The sequence below is a fragment of the Folsomia candida genome, unplaced genomic scaffold (assembly GCF_002217175.1).
Source record: "Folsomia candida strain VU population unplaced genomic scaffold, ASM221717v1 Fcan01_Sc010, whole genome shotgun sequence".
Lineage (NCBI taxonomy): Eukaryota > Metazoa > Arthropoda > Collembola > Entomobryomorpha > Isotomidae > Folsomia > Folsomia candida.
The window spans coordinates 753,432-768,625 of NW_019091202.1; the positions used below are offsets into that span (position 1 = coordinate 753,432).

Here is a 15,194-nt window from a genome sequence, read left to right on the forward strand (position 1 = left end):
GTATGAAAAGTTGACCCGCTCGCTGATAAAATTGAGTGACAAGGTGTCCGCGTTATATCTAAAGTCATGCAATGCCCCGATGAATACGTATTTTTTGCGGGAAATTGTATCCAATATGGAATCCTATCTGAGGTTGAGGGAGGTACGAATTAAGAAGATTAACTGGGACGGAATGGAAGTATTGAACAGGTTAAGGCCGGGTTTAGTTAGCTTCGAGATTAACTGGTTTATTGATGAATGTAAGATTCGACAGGTTGAAAAGGTCGTGCAAAGGCAGAGGAATTCTTTGGAGTTTTTATATCTCGAAGTGACCGCGGACTGAGGACTGGTCCCTCTGGGGGAGATGTCTTACTTGAAACGGAAAGAAATCCTGTTTAGGCGGGAGTAGAAAAGTTAAAAGTATGTATATCAAAATGCTGGGTTGCAACGGTTCAACTTTAGACGGTATGGGGACGTTCATAAAATAAACTGCACTCGTTTATAAATATGTATGTAGGTATATGTAAATTATTTATTATGAAATATCTAACTGCACATTTGCAGGTTTCATATGAAAAATTTTATATTTATGTATGCATATATGTTTTTGGATAAATATGTAAATCGGAAGCAAGTTTTGCAACAAATTTCATAAGGTAATCATATGTAAACCTAAATGTGCACATATGTACGCACGTTTCATTGACTACAGTTAAACAAATGTAGAGGGATTCTGAGGGAAATGTACCGCTCCACGTTGCATCGATTTCACCGAATTAAATATAAAAAATTGCAAGTAAAATTCCGAATGCTGCGGTCAATGCAGTATAGATATTTTTGAATTATATGTAACCACACCCCATTCAAAAATTGGAGGAGGAAAATTGGAAAAATGAGAAAGTCTATGCATACTCGGGAAAACAGGAATTAGACCACAATTTGCATTTGACATTTGAATACCTCCATAAATACGGATATTTTGATGCATCGAAAGTTTCAAAATTTGAAAATTGGCGGTTTTTGAACCTACATAGAAATGGTTAAAAAAATCATGGTTGCGGCCATTTCTCGGCTGACAACCTGATGCCAGATTTTTCTATTTGGAAATCGCTACATTTTCAGCTTTTGTTGTCCGAAGAGAAATGGCCGCAACCATGAGATTTTTGGGGTCAAAGTTTCTGAGGAAGGGGCTTATACGGCAAAAGCCGTAACAAACCATACCCACTAAACTGTAGAGAAATAAAGTGAGACAGGATTCTCCTACGACCCTGACACGCGATGGTGGTAGACACACACCAGAATCCTAGTTTTTCTCTTTTTCTCTCGAAAATGGAAACACGTTTCGTGGCACATTTCCCTCAGAATCCCTCTGTAGTCAAAAGGATGAGAAAGTTAACAAATTTTAAATTTTCTCAATTTTCTGCGCTTTTTCTCCTCTTCGGAGGGAGACAAATATCTGCAAAATATAAAAATTGGCGGATAGAGTCCTTTGAAAATTTCATGTATAACTTGTGATTAATTGACGACCATACATTAAAAATTGGAGAGCGTACGTTGGGGGACCTTACATAGTTGTATGTACACACAGTAAAAATTTTTAAGTCCGTGCAGAGTAAAATATAATACTGTGCGGACTTGAAAGTGATTCCACGCTGTGCAGAGTAAACCGAGCGAATTCGACAAAGGGTAACCGACTTTACCCTGAGCGAGTTGGTGACTAGCCCCGCACAGGGTTAGCGTATAACTCGTAAAGGAGTTACAGTTAACTCGGTACCGAGTTAGTATGTAGTCTGCTACAGGGTTGTTTTTACTGGTTTTTGAGTTATCCAGGTAATGCATATATGCGTATTAACGAACAATTAATATTAAATTCATTTAAAAACTCCGTATTTAATCCGGTGTAACAAAATTGTGGGTAACAATTTAAAATTATTTCTATGCTTATCAACTATCTATAACTGTAAAATCCAATAAATAGTAAGATAGTTGCCCGAATTTGTAATGGCTGTCCAAAGTTTAAAGCGATGTCAATGCTCGGAACAAGTTCAACCAGGTCTATTCGAATGTCGACAAGGTGTCATCGCATATGTGGTTATCTGAAAAATAAAACAGCTTTACATATTTAGTACGAATGATTTCAAATCCCCACAAAATTATAATAAAAACTGACCTAGAAACTTTGGAAGTAATCGCTCAAATCACATTTCTCTTATATTTCAATAAAACTGGACATCACTATATAGTAAGTAGTTTGTGCACCAAAGAATATAGGATTATGCTAACCACATAATTATTATTAAATGTAGATATGTTATTAATTAGTTACCTCAGCAGAATTATTAAATTTATGGTAGTCAGACGAAGTTATAAAATTATTTTGGCGAGTTGTAGACTGACAAAGCTTCGTGCCGCCCGACGCTCCCTTTTTACTCCGTGAGGAGTAAATCGCAGTGGCATAATTCGTGCCTGGGTAACATTAACACGGGGACGAGTAAGCCAGTCAACATTTACTCGGCACCCTGTCACTCATGGGTTAACACCATATCGCATTGACGATCTTACTCCCGGTAGGACACGGTTTACAATGTACAGTGTTGGAATCATTTGTACACAAAAAAGGGTTACCTCGAATTTTTACTGTGCACACCAATCAATTTTTTAACTTATTTTGACTTTTTTATGATTTCCTCGTTTTTTATTCAGGTTAGGGATTTTTAATGTAGGTACTACTCCTTTGCAGTCAGCTTCTCTGATGGGTAATTTGTGTAATGCGTATGCAATGATAATAAGTGAAATAAACTGATTCACTCACATATCAATTTTTAACTCTACACATGACCCATATGATGATGCTAAACTATTAATTAAACTTGTATACATACGTATGTATGCATTATATATTTATGTACGATACTTACTAAATAATTTAAATCGTGTGTATACTTGTAAGGCCGTATGGCCACATCAATTCAGTTTAATAAAAACCTGCCTACCTATCTATGGTTCATCTATTAAAAATGCGTCAATTTTTCTAGAAGACTATTTGGTGCATGTTATATTTTTTTTGAATTTTGAGTTTGAGCCGTTCATGCAATTCTTCACATATTTTCAAAACTAATAACGTTTTGAAAACTTTGAACCGTTGACACACACCAAGCCCGTTTATAGGAAAATCAATAAAATGTGTAGAATAGATTTATAAAAAATGACGCATTTTTAATAGATGAACCATACCTACATATGTAGAATAGCAGAAAACTTCGGCCTGGAGAGGCGAGAAATATTGCTGTGTAGTAACTAAATATTATTGCAAAACGAAGTAAGGTAAGGTGTGCAAAAAAAATTACGCTGTATGATTATTTGTGCACGTCAAGATAAGGAATTAATTGATCAAACTCAAACCAGAAAAACATTTCTATTTAATTAATTTTATTACGAGTTACTCTCAAACCCCTCGTATCACGGGGCTTACAAAATTTAAGCTGGTAGTTTACATACGCGATATTTGCATGTATTAAAAATTACGATTGAAAGCAAATGATAAGTTGAGATAAGGGAGACAATTATGATAACAAACCACAGTTTGAGATAACTAGCAATAGAGGTGTCGCAGCGTATGCTCACATATTTCGGCTAAAGTTGTCTTACACGATCGGAAATATGGTTAGTATTTATGACCTTTAGAAAATACACGAGCTTCCAATTGTCGCTTTTAGCAGATTATTTGCATCCAATTAGGGGAAAATTCGCCGCATTTTACACTAACCTTACATATCTACGACGTATGTTCTCCCCATCAGATGCAAATTTCTCTGCTAACCTAGCATAACGTGCCTTTCCCAAATTTAATTTCAACTTGATTTCTAAAATCAATATATTAATTTTGTCAAAATCTAACGGCATACGACGGGTGACCTCTACATATTCTAACTTTAGCATATTCATCAGAGTTCAACAGGAGAATTATCATTTCTATGCATGTGTAAACTACCCTGCTACTGTTATTGGATTCAGGGGCCACCCATGTAAAGTTTTGCAAGTTAATTAGCATCATGTGTGACAAAGAGTAGCTACGTCTCAATAAAACAGTCGGAGTATCACCTTTTGCCTCACGCGTACTACAATTTGAAATCATTTACACATTTCTTGGTAAAATTGATATAATTTACGTTCAGTTATTCGTTTTTTAAAATAAATTTAAATTTGTGCTGTTTTATTAAATCCATTTACAACTAGGTATTGGTAATATTCATACAACTATTTATACACCAACTAGAAGCTTAGCTACAAGAGATGGCATCCAATTTACTTCAAAAAAATACACTAACACGTAGTTTGACAGCGCCGTACTTATCGTCTTTGAGGTTCGAATCCTGCCTAGGATCTGGAGCATTCGGTTTAGTGTTAAAAGCAACAAATCTTGCGAACGGATCGCAGACCGCTGTAAAGTTTATATTTCCACCAGCAACGCAAGACGGAACGGAGCAGAAGAAAATACTGCGAGAATGCAACATCAAAGCGCTCGACCCACACCAAAACATCGTGAAGGTAAATGTTGAAAATAAATGAAATGCTTCGACTACCGCACGGTAGAGTTAATGCAAAATTATTTCTTTCTAGGTGATTGATACGATTGAAGGTAGCTTCACTTTATCCCAGCTAAATGGCATGTTACCGGAGGCGTTATTCAAAAATGAAGCGGACAAATCGTTCAGAGACCTTTACTTTGGGAGGCTAACCCGCGTTCAGGAGCTTGAGGGTGTCCTCATCCAAATGGAACTTTGCGGTGAGACTTTACGACAATGGCTACGAGAGAAACATGATAAATTGGATTCAGCACTTCACAAGAAACAATACGCCATCGTTAAAAACCTGATCGCCGGTTTGGCTCATTTGCATAAAAATAAAATTCTGCACCGCGACCTAAAACCCGAAAACGTTATGTTTTCCAAGACAGGATTTGTACTTCCGGTGAAAATCGGGGACTTTGGGCTTTCTCGTCATTTACATTCGGAGCAAAGTCGAACTAATCCTCTCACGAGTAGGACCGGGACTTTAGACTATAGGGCCTCAGAATGTTTAGATAATGATTACAGCTTTCCGGCCGATCTTTACTCGTTGGGGTTGATGATCTGGGAGGTAGCTCAGCTCATAAAGTCGAATGACAGGAGTAAGATGTTCGATAAACTTGTGAACGACAAGGAGGTCAGCTTAATTGAATTGCATCCGCAGATTAAGGGGTTACGCGAACTTATCATAGCGTTGACGAAAAAAAGTGCTTCAGACAGGTTTCAACAATTGGAGCAGGTTCAAAAGGTATTTGCACAAAAGGAATTATGTGACTTGAAGGAGGGCCACCATCTGACTGCGAGGAATGGGGAGGAACTACGCAAATTATTAAAAGGGGCGACACCAGGATCAAAAATATTTTTGATTGAGGCAGAATATGACGGAAATTTTGTCGTAGAAGGTGAAAGCATTACTATTGTTGGGAAGGGAGAGAAGACTGTCTTCACAAATTCTGGTTCTAATAGTTTTGTCGTGAAGGGAATGGGCCACAGAATTTTAAACCTTAAAATTTCCAAAAGTGGGGAGCATGCTGGATTTAATTGCTTGAGAGTAGAGGGTGACATGAATTCTTTTAGTGATCTCATACTTATTGGTGGAGCATATTCTGTTAAAATAGAAGGCAATGACAACAAACTTGATAAGATACAGGTATCGGTAGCTATAAAAGGAATACATATCACTGGGTCCCGAAATACTATCGACGATATCTGCCTTACAGGAGACACAACCCGATACACAATCAAATTCGGTCCGAATGCGTTCCACGGGTGGCTAACGAATTCGGCCCACATGTCGGATCTTGCCGCAATCGCCGGTTTTTTAAAATTCTATAAGCTTTTGGAATCCGTGTACTATACTTTCCAAATACTTCGCAAATAATAATTTGATGATTGATTGATTTATTAATTTAATAAAACCCTTTCGGGCAAAATCTGCCCATAGAGTACATAAAATTCATAATTATAAAGAATTTAGTTAAGATATTGAGCTGGTTTCGTTAGTGCCATGATTAGTTAGTGAAAGCAATATAATATATATTTAATATTAAAATCTTGTGAAACGGTTTAAAATTATTTAAAATTACATTAAATTATTTAATTAACAATCCATCTTCAGGCACATTCTTCTTAGCCCCTTTCGGTCAACATCAATCCGATTAATGATATCTGCCTTACAGGAGACACAACTTTATTCGACATCAGTGTACCAGAAACGACCGGTTTTTTCGCCAAATTCTTCGACATTGTATCAAACCGTGATTGCATTTTGTCTGAGGGTATGTATAACAAATCGATTTAAATTTAAAATTCGTTACAAATGCACATATGTATGAATGCAAACCTATGATAATATTTAGCGAATAACATATACATACACAAATTCACCATGGATATTGTTCTAGATAGATACAATAAAAATAGATTTAATGTTTTACTTATTGCTGGAATAAGTCGTACGCTACATTTATAGATACGTTAGTCAGTCAGTAAATTCTTTGATAAACGTTTTTTGGTATAGAAAAATAACGGGTAAGTATTTTTATTTCAAATTTTCCACGTGGATGCCTAAACTACCTGTATATATTACAAAAATACTAAGTTTCAAAATTTCTTCTCTTGGAGTACACACACTTAAGAAATCTGATGGGCGGCCGGTCTCTTGGAGCACGCGCGGTTTCTACCGGAAAATGGTCACAAGCGTTGAGAAATCAAATTTTAGAACTTCTGCACCAATGGAAGTTTTAGAGCAGGCCATGGTCTCAATTTTAAGCCGCAAGTCATAATCCAGATGATTAAGGTCTGCTATTGCTGATGGCATTTTTGTAACCGCGTTGCATGTCTTTAAAGATTTTGATGACAAAAATCATTTGACTTTGTGTGATGTTGGCCCTTATGACACATGGGAAATTTGGTATATTTTTTTTTACTGTCAAATAAATTTACATATATAAATATACAACGTGAAAGAAAGTTAAAGGAAAATCAAATCCACTATTCTGAACAAATCCTTAAAAAATTCCACTGATAACAACTTAATTTTTATTTTAAGTATTAAAAAGTGTAAAAAGTGTTTAAAAAGAGATTTAAGTGCTGGTTTCAAAAAGATCCGTGCGAAACATGTCTGACATGTGCATTGTAAGTAGGTACATACAATACATATACCCATTTAAGTAATACACATGGATTGATGGACTACCAATTTATGTATGATGTGGGTGTAAAAGACCTCAATTCGAGTTGAAAGCAAAAATTTTACTTCTACAGACAATTAAAAAATAAAAACATTAATTAATTGAAAATTTCAACCAATCAAAAAACGGTTAATTGTCTAACAATATCGGACGCTCACTGATATTCTTCAAGTGTCAATCGATAACAAATTTAAATAAGATGAATTTTTCAAATGACATGCATTATCTGCAAATGCGAAGGTTTGAAAGTGATTATGCACCAAAAGAGGAGAAAATGCAGCCAAGAAAATTGTACGTCTTACATATCTACTACGTATTTTCTGTAGACTCTTTAGATGTAAATTGTTATCTCTGCCTAACCTGCGCACGGGCAAACAATGCAATTTGTAACTTGGTCAAAATCCGAGAGCGTAATCTGGGAAAACTCCATTGTAAGATGTACATATGTCTCATTCCTTCGTATGACCCATAAAATATCAGCAATAAGCGATCTAGAGAGGTAAGAAATAGTTTCACACGAAGCATATGATCGCAAAATAAAGTATGTAAGGTGTGCCAAAAAATTGACTTGATACGATAAGTGGTACAATTCGAGGGTAATGATTAATTGATTCGAACTCGAACAAGCAAAATATTTCTGCATAATTAAGTTTATTCCAGTTACTCTCAAACCCCTGAATTCACGGGCTCACAAAATTTAGCCAGCATATAAGCTACATATGTATATTTGCATCCATGTATGCACAAGTTCTGTATGTACTGAAAATTGCAATTGAAAGCAAATGATAAATTGAGATAAGTTGGACAATTGTGATAATTGTGATAAGAACCCTCAATTAAAAGATAACTAACGATGGAGGTGTCATAGCGTTTGCTCACCGAATTTGTGTCAGACGATCACGAATTTAATTCGCATCACATTTACAAGGGATAGAGTTGAACAAAGTGCGCAGCAAATGTGTAAAGTGCAAAATTTTGTCAACTTTTGTTCGAGAAGATAGAATTCAAATACATGTCTGCCGAGTAAACAGAAAGTTTTGTTTGCAAATCTCCTTAGCATCAAATTTGTGATCGATTGATATTAATTTCGTCGAAATCCGAGGCCATTCGCTGGGAGACCTCCATTCAAAATTTAGGATATTCATCCAAGTTGACCATGATAAGTCTCCTTTCTGTGTGTCAACTGCCTTCTTGCAATGACGACGTTGCTGGATTCCGTGGCTAATAACTACAGAGGTTTGACAGATAATTAAGATTATCGACAAGAATAGTCACGTCTAAAAAACAATCCGAGAGTCACATTTTTCACGCGCATTTTTTGAAGTAATTGCAAATTATTCGCACGATCCTTGGTACACTAAATAATATTTAAATTCATTGAACTTCTAGTTTTTTTTAAGAATTTTTTTTACTGTTTTTAAAATAAATATGTAGATTTAACGGTAATACTCAGGAAACTAAAACTACTAATGTGGAGATACGATTGACTACGAGAATAGCTCGTCATGGGGTCAAATTTACTTCAAAACCATGCTACTACCCGGACTTCGATTACGGAGTACTTATCGTCCTTACAGTTCGAAAGTTGCTTAGGGTCTGGAGCATTCGGCTTAGTGTTAAAAGCAACAAATCGTGAGCACGGATCCCAGACGGCTGTAAAATTTATACTTCGACCCGAAATGGAAGGAACCGAACAGAAGCAAATCCTGCGAGAATGCAGCTTCAAAACGCTCGACCACCACGAAAACATTGTGAAGGTCAGCCTTGTGTAGCATAGGGTTATTAAATATGTAATTTCCGTAATATAACCAGAGGTTAATGCAATTTTTTACGTTTATTTATAGGTTATGCATACAATTGAAGATGTCTTCACTTTATCTCTGATAAATGACATATTACCGGACAAATTGTTCACAAATGCTGCACAAAAAATGGTCAAGGACCTCTTCCTTGCGAGGCTAACCCGCCCCATGGAGCTTCCTGGAGTCCTTATCCAGATGGAACTGTGCGGCGAGACTTTAAGGCAATGGCTCTACCAGAAACACGATAAGTCGGATTCATTAGTACACCATCAACAATATGCAATCGTTAAAAACCTGATCGACGGGTTGGTCCATTTGCATAAAAATAAAATTCTGCATCGCGACCTAAAACCGGAAAACATTATGTTCTCCAAGACAGGATTTATACTTCCGGTGAAAATCGGAGACTTTGGCCTTTCTCGACATTTACACTAGGAGCAAAGTCGAACTAATCCTCTTACAAGTAGGATTGGAACGTTCGACTATATGGCCTTTGAATGTCGACAAAATGAGTACGGTTTTCCGGCAGATATTTTCTCGTTGGGGTTAATAATTTGCGATGTGGCTCAGCTCATTGAGTCAAATAAAAGGAGCACAATGTTCGATAGACTTGTGAACGACAAGGAGGACAGCTTGATTACATTACATCCGCAAATTGGGGGGTTACGCGAACTTATCATAGCGTTGACGAAAAAAAGTGCTTCAGACAGGTTTCAACAATTGGAGCAGGTTCAAAAGGTATTTGCACAAAAGGAATTATGTGACTCGAAGGAGGGCCACCTTCTGACTGCGAGGAATGGGGAGGAACTACGCAAATTATTAAAAGGGGCGACACCAGGATCAAAAATATTTTTGATTGAGGCAGAATATGACGGAAATTTTGTCGTAGAAGGTGAAAGCATTACTATTGTTGGGAAGGGAGAGAAGACTGTCTTCACAAATTCTGGTTCTAATAGTTTTGTCGTGAAGGGAATGGGCCACAGAATTTTAAACCTTAAAATTTCCAAAAGTGGGGAGCATGCTGGATTTAATTGCTTGAGAGTAGAGGGTGACATGAATTCTTTTAGTGATCTCATACTTATTGGTGGAGCATATTCTGTTAAAATAAAAGGCAATGACAACAAACTTGATAAGATACAGGTATCGGTAGCTATAAAAGGAATACATATCACTGGGTCCCGAAATACTATCGACGATATCTGCCTTACAGGAGACACAACTTTATTCGACATCAGTGTACCAGAAACGACCGATTTTTTCAAGAATTTAGTCGCCACATTTTCCAACATTAGATCAAACCGTGATTGCATTTTGTCTGAGGGTATGTATAACAAATTTTCCCGCGTAACCTTCCAAGGAGATTTTACGCTAGGGATAATTTTTATTTTGATGCGAGCGAATTTCAACAGTATAGAAAATTGTACCAATGATTCCTTCTCACGCCTTATTCTCAATATCGAATCGGACAATGTGGCAGCAAGCAATATAAACTGCCACGGAATTAATATCAGTGGCAATAATATTAGTTTGACTAAGGCAACCAACCTTGAAAGGATTACAATTTGTTCCAAATGCGGTGGCGTAGAATTGACTAATTGTTCTGCCATGGTTCTTGCGGCGACCAAAAATGTGCTGCTTAGAAATTCAGTATTTGGTAGATTGGAGCGACCTACAATTTAGTAATTAGGTTGTCCTTACGTTTAGTGTGACTAAATATTTTGAACAACATTGTATCGACATATTTGAAAGGGGTATCGCTCATAATAAAGCCAGTGGCATGATACATAAATAATTATCTACGTTGTAAATGTATGTATGTACTGATGTATGTAATCAGTAATTTGGATGTATATTTACATTGTTGATTTGTATTGTAGTTAAATCTCAACTAAAGTGTAAGTTCATTTAAAATTGATTTAAATTTGAAATTCATTATAAATCCACATATTGTGTATAAGCAAATCGATAATGATATTTAGCGAATATGTACCTATTCACTATGGATCAGCGGCGTAGCCAAGGGGGGGGCTAGGGGGGCTTGAGCCCCTCCCCCCCCAGAGCCCGAGGAAATAAAAAAAAAATACTTAAAAAATCGCGAAAAATTAAAAAAAAATAAAAAAATAAAAAAGGAGGTTACGTATGAAGTTACATATATATGTTACAAATCAGGGGAATTCGTACCCTTAGTATTTTTGTATCGAAAAATAAGTTACGACAGCTAATAGATTTTATAAACGTCGTAAAATTGAACTTAAAAATCACACTACTGACAATACGCATGTACACTGGAGAGCAGATGTCATCGCCCAAGAGAAAGCTTGCGGTTAGATTGCTTGTAACTTTTTTAAAATAAGAAATTTTCCAGAAGTTTTTTTTGCGTTTTGTAGACAATTTAATATTCAACAAATTTGTATCAAATAGTCTACATAAACGTTTATAGTTTTCATCACAAGTGAGTAGATTTGATAAAAAGTAAAAACAGCCGGTGCAAAAGTGATCGCCAAAATGAATAAAACATTTAATATTTCTGCAATTTTCAATTTTAAAGTAAACCATTAACAATTAATATGTTGTTGGACGTCCATTAGAAAATATGACAGCCTATCAGCGACGTTGCATGGACGCAACCAATGTCTTAGTGACACCAGGTTTGACGTCACTCAACAAGGCTTAGATTTTTGATTTCACGTCAGCTTTGCTTGAAATTTAGCGTTCTCGGATCTCTAAATATATGTTCCTATGCACCTATGTTCAGTAGGACTGAGATCTAGTCCTTGTGGAGGCCATTCGAGAACATTAATCTTATTGGTCAAAAGAATTCATAGGTGGACTTGGCCGTGCGTTTAGGGTCGCGGTGCTACTAACAGGTGTAGCGCCATCCAAGGTCTAGTTTTGCTGCTAATTGTTAACCATTTCTCTTTAGTAGGTCTTGGTACATAATTTGGTGCTTGGTGAATTGATGAATTCGTGCGTACCGTCCCCAGCGGAGCTGAACACTCCCATATCATGCCGCATCCTCCGCCATCATTCAAGGTGTCGTTGTGATTTTTTAATTTGTCAGATTCTCCGACTTTTCTCCATACTCGAACCCTTCCATCCGACCCTAAAACATTAAGTTTACCCTTAGCAGCCATTAGAGTGATTCCCAAAATTTTTAATCGTTATTTGTGTGTTGCCTTGCAAATCTAACATTTTCTTCTAGTGCGTTTTTGATATGTAGGCTTCCTCCTGGCTCCATAATTTTTTTGAGCACTGTTTTTCAATACTCTCCAGCTTGCCCAACCACTAAATACTTCCAACATCATTTTCTATTTCACCAGAAATCTTGGGAGACGAAGGTTTTAGATTTGTGGTCACTTTTCGAGCAAATATTTTCTACTCGCGCGTGATGAAACTTGGTGGACGTCCTCCTCGTTGTCTGTTTTCGATAGATCCCGTTAATTTGTAACGTGAAATGATGTCACGGACAGTTGACGAGATTTTTTGACCAAATGAGCTAATTCTTCTTGCGTCTTCCCCCTATTTTCGTAATGCTGAATGACCAGATCCCGAATAACGATTGTTGTTTCATTATTGCACATTTTCTCCTCGCATACATTTTCTTATTTGGAGAGGAATTATTTTGTATATACCTCAATAGTAGGTGTACTTAGAAATTAAAAAGGATGTTATCCTACTTTCGTAATTTTAAAACTGCTGTTATTTTAATTGTTTGTGGCGATGACTTTTGCACCAATGCTCATTTCTTAATTTGACGCCGAAGTTCCGTACGGAGTGAAAAATAATCTTACAGCAAATTTACTTTGGTGAAGGTTTGTGTACTAAGTTGTCTTCAAAATGAGATAACAACCTTTCAAAAATTCCCCGTACTTATTGAGAAACTATGATCCGAATTGTGCTTGTGGTTTTGGGCGTTCACATTTGCTCTCCAGTGTACATACATATGTATGTAAGCACCAAATGATTTTCTCCGATGTGAATCGGACGAATTTTAAATTGTTGGCGCACAAAAATTAAAAATATCTACAGTTTTGCATTTTCGTGGATTTACGTATTTACCCTTGTGGCGGAATTTTTACCCAAATCAGAATCATTCAAAATTCTATTACTTTTTCAATTGTAAACTGATTTTAGAAATGAAAGAACATTAATAAGGAAAATTACATTTCGAAAACTCGTAATGTTAAAAATTTTGATATTTTTGCATTCTTCAAACTTCCAAAGTTGTATGAAAATTTCAAATTTTAAAAGTTTCTAGTAAACTATTTTCTGTTTTTTTTTAAATAATTGTAATCGGGTTAAAATTGTAGAAGTTACAGCTTTTAAAAAATCCTGATTTTGGTTAAAAATTCGGGCAAAGGGGAAACTACGCGCATTCAAGAAAAAGCAAAAGGATTATTTCCGATCACGAAATGTTTAAAATTTGTCCGGTCAAAATCGGGGAAAATCACTTCAGGTCTCCCATTATAAGCTTACGGTTTTTATGAAGCTTGACTCTTCGATTTTGATTTCTATGCTATTTTACGATACTTACGTAGGATGCGAAGATAAATCTGGATACCAGTTTTGAATGTGAGGCGTGTGCATTCAATTCTTGGTTTAATTTTTCACTAGAATGTTCGAGACTTTTTTTAGTCAAAAATATTGTAAACTTCGTCGCCAAGGTTTCTATTAGACACATGCAAAGGGTGTGAATTTAATCCGGTAACATTTTTCTCTGTAAAGAAAATGTTTCTTTTTCGAAACTGCAGTTAGTACAAAACTAATTTTTAAAAAATGTTCAAGCCATTCTTCACGTCATCAAATTTTTACATTTTCATATTTTTGACGTAAATCGAACGCGGCTGTCAATATTTTGTGGGGGCACGAGTTTTTTTTCGATTAGGTTGTAAGTTGTGCGACCATATAATGCTAATTATTGGACGATTGTTTTCACCACAAAGGGTTACCTTGATAAAATTTCATTTAACCAGTTTTACGTTGTTATACTCCCTTGCATAATTTGGACAAGAACTATAAGTTATCTCATGAAATTTAAGAATAATCACTGTTTGTCTGGTAGGTGAGACTTTTGGATTAGAGGTGAGCCAATTGCTCAGTTGAACCGAGCTTGCACGGCTCGGTTCATACTGAGTTTGCAAATACTTTTTCGAGTCGCGCTTTTTCGAGTTTTTCCTGAGCCGAGCTTTTTGCGAACCGTGATTGGGCGAGCCGGGGTTTTGAAAACCGCTGCTCGACTCAGCTCTATTTTGAATTGTTCAGGTCATTTTACATACATCCTTGAAAAAATTGTTGTTCCGGCATTGCTACGAACTTTTTCTAGCGCATCCGAAATTTGGATGATTTTAATCTTTATATCAATTTGTTCCGATGATGCCTTAAGCTCTTTGTTGACTTTTGACAAATTTTTATAAAGCTTGGTATTTGAGTTTGATATTTAAATAATCTTGAATTTTTTTTATTAAGCCCTTCATGTTGCTCATCTTTTGTCGTACAGAGAGTCGCTTTTTCTGCTGGTGACGTATTTGTCGTTGAATAACCCCGAAACGGTTTGTCGTTGCGGGTCAAATTTTTGAACAGACGAGCATGTTATCCTCAGATAGGTGTGTGCAAAATTTCAACTCTACGTTCAAAAATGCCTCCCACACAACCCCCAGAGGTTGACATAGTCATTTTAACTTGTTCCAGAAAAAATCTCGGCTGTATTTGCAAAAAAAATATTTAAATTTTCAGAGTGAGTTATTGGTGGCAATCGACGAAGCACTATTTTCCCTACAAGTTACTAATTGGGTTCGAAGAGCTTGCTACACGACAAATGCCGAAAACAATTAAAGAAATTTGGTGCTTTTAAGCGAGGAGAACTTTTTTAAACAGTTGATGGTCGTGGGTGCAATGTCGTGGTGTCCTCCCACTTTTCAAAGTCCCCCCAAAAGTGAATGAATCTTCGAAGTATTATGTGGACCGTCTATTTAAACAACTTTTAGAATAATATTTTCTTCAATTGTACGGTAAAAATAAATAATGCGATTTTTCATCATGACGCGGTGTCTTCCCAGACGGCAAAGTTCACCCAAGGTTATGCAGAGGACCTTGAAAGATAGGAGATAAAAATCATTTCGAATAGTGAAATACCTGTACAACCTCCCAATGTA

General features: G+C 36.3%; 3 protein-coding genes and 1 long non-coding RNA gene across 6 annotated transcripts; 3 read left to right on the forward strand and 1 right to left on the reverse strand.

The window, feature by feature from the left end:
• Window positions 1-1,849: 1,849 nt before the first annotated feature.
• On the reverse strand, window positions 1,850-3,369 carry LOC118436702. Its single transcript, XR_004835652.1, has 2 exons — window positions 2,150-3,369; window positions 1,850-2,075 (listed from the first exon to the last, which is right to left on the reverse strand). It is a non-coding gene; the product is annotated as an uncharacterized LOC118436702 (long non-coding RNA).
• A 579-nt stretch (window positions 3,370-3,948) lies between these two features.
• On the forward strand, window positions 3,949-6,496 carry LOC110854639 (interferon-induced, double-stranded RNA-activated protein kinase). 2 transcript variants are annotated; one of them, XM_035855245.1, is made up of 4 exons: window positions 3,952-4,128; window positions 4,216-4,527; window positions 4,600-4,765; window positions 5,768-6,496. In XM_035855245.1, exons 2-4 carry the CDS (start codon window positions 4,273-4,275, stop codon window positions 5,926-5,928), a joined length of 582 nt encoding a protein of 193 aa, XP_035711138.1. In that variant the 5' UTR covers window positions 3,952-4,128; window positions 4,216-4,272; the 3' UTR covers window positions 5,929-6,496. The 2 variants fall into 2 exon arrangements, with proteins under 2 accessions (XP_035711137.1, XP_035711138.1); XM_035855244.1 differs by having other exon boundaries at window positions 3,949-4,128; window positions 4,600-6,496.
• A 1,029-nt stretch (window positions 6,497-7,525) lies between these two features.
• LOC118436703 lies at window positions 7,526-12,666 on the forward strand. Of its 2 annotated transcripts, none has more exons than XM_035855246.1 (3): window positions 7,526-8,592; window positions 8,675-8,997; window positions 9,085-12,666. In XM_035855246.1, the coding sequence occupies exon 3, from the start codon at window positions 9,529-9,531 to the stop codon at window positions 10,720-10,722; it is 1,194 nt and encodes a 397-aa protein (XP_035711139.1). In that variant the 5' UTR covers window positions 7,526-8,592; window positions 8,675-8,997; window positions 9,085-9,528; the 3' UTR covers window positions 10,723-12,666. The 2 variants fall into 2 exon arrangements, with proteins under 2 accessions (XP_035711139.1, XP_035711140.1); XM_035855247.1 differs by having other exon boundaries at window positions 7,526-8,563.
• LOC110854759 (cyclin-dependent protein kinase PHO85) lies at window positions 8,746-9,477 on the forward strand. The gene is made up of 2 exons (XM_022103206.2): window positions 8,746-8,997; window positions 9,085-9,477. Exons 1-2 carry the CDS (start codon window positions 8,746-8,748, stop codon window positions 9,475-9,477), a joined length of 645 nt encoding a protein of 214 aa, XP_021958898.1.
• Window positions 12,667-15,194: the final 2,528 nt, after the last annotated feature.

Coding starts and splice junctions, on each gene's coding strand:
- LOC118436703 (XM_035855246.1), top strand. CDS start 9,529: ATGGCCTTTGAATGTCGACAAAATGAGTACGGTTTTCCGGCAGATATT.
- LOC110854759 (XM_022103206.2), top strand. CDS start 8,746: ATGGGGTCAAATTTACTTCAAAACCATGCTACTACCCGGACTTCGATT. Junction 8,998..9,084: donor ACCACGAAAACATTGTGAAG/GTCAGCCTTGTG, acceptor GTTTATTTATAG/GTTATGCATACAATTGAAGA.
- LOC110854639 (XM_035855244.1), top strand. CDS start 4,273: ATGGCATCCAATTTACTTCAAAAAAATACACTAACACGTAGTTTGACA. Junction 4,528..4,599: donor CACACCAAAACATCGTGAAG/GTAAATGTTGAA, acceptor ATTTCTTTCTAG/GTGATTGATACGATTGAAGG.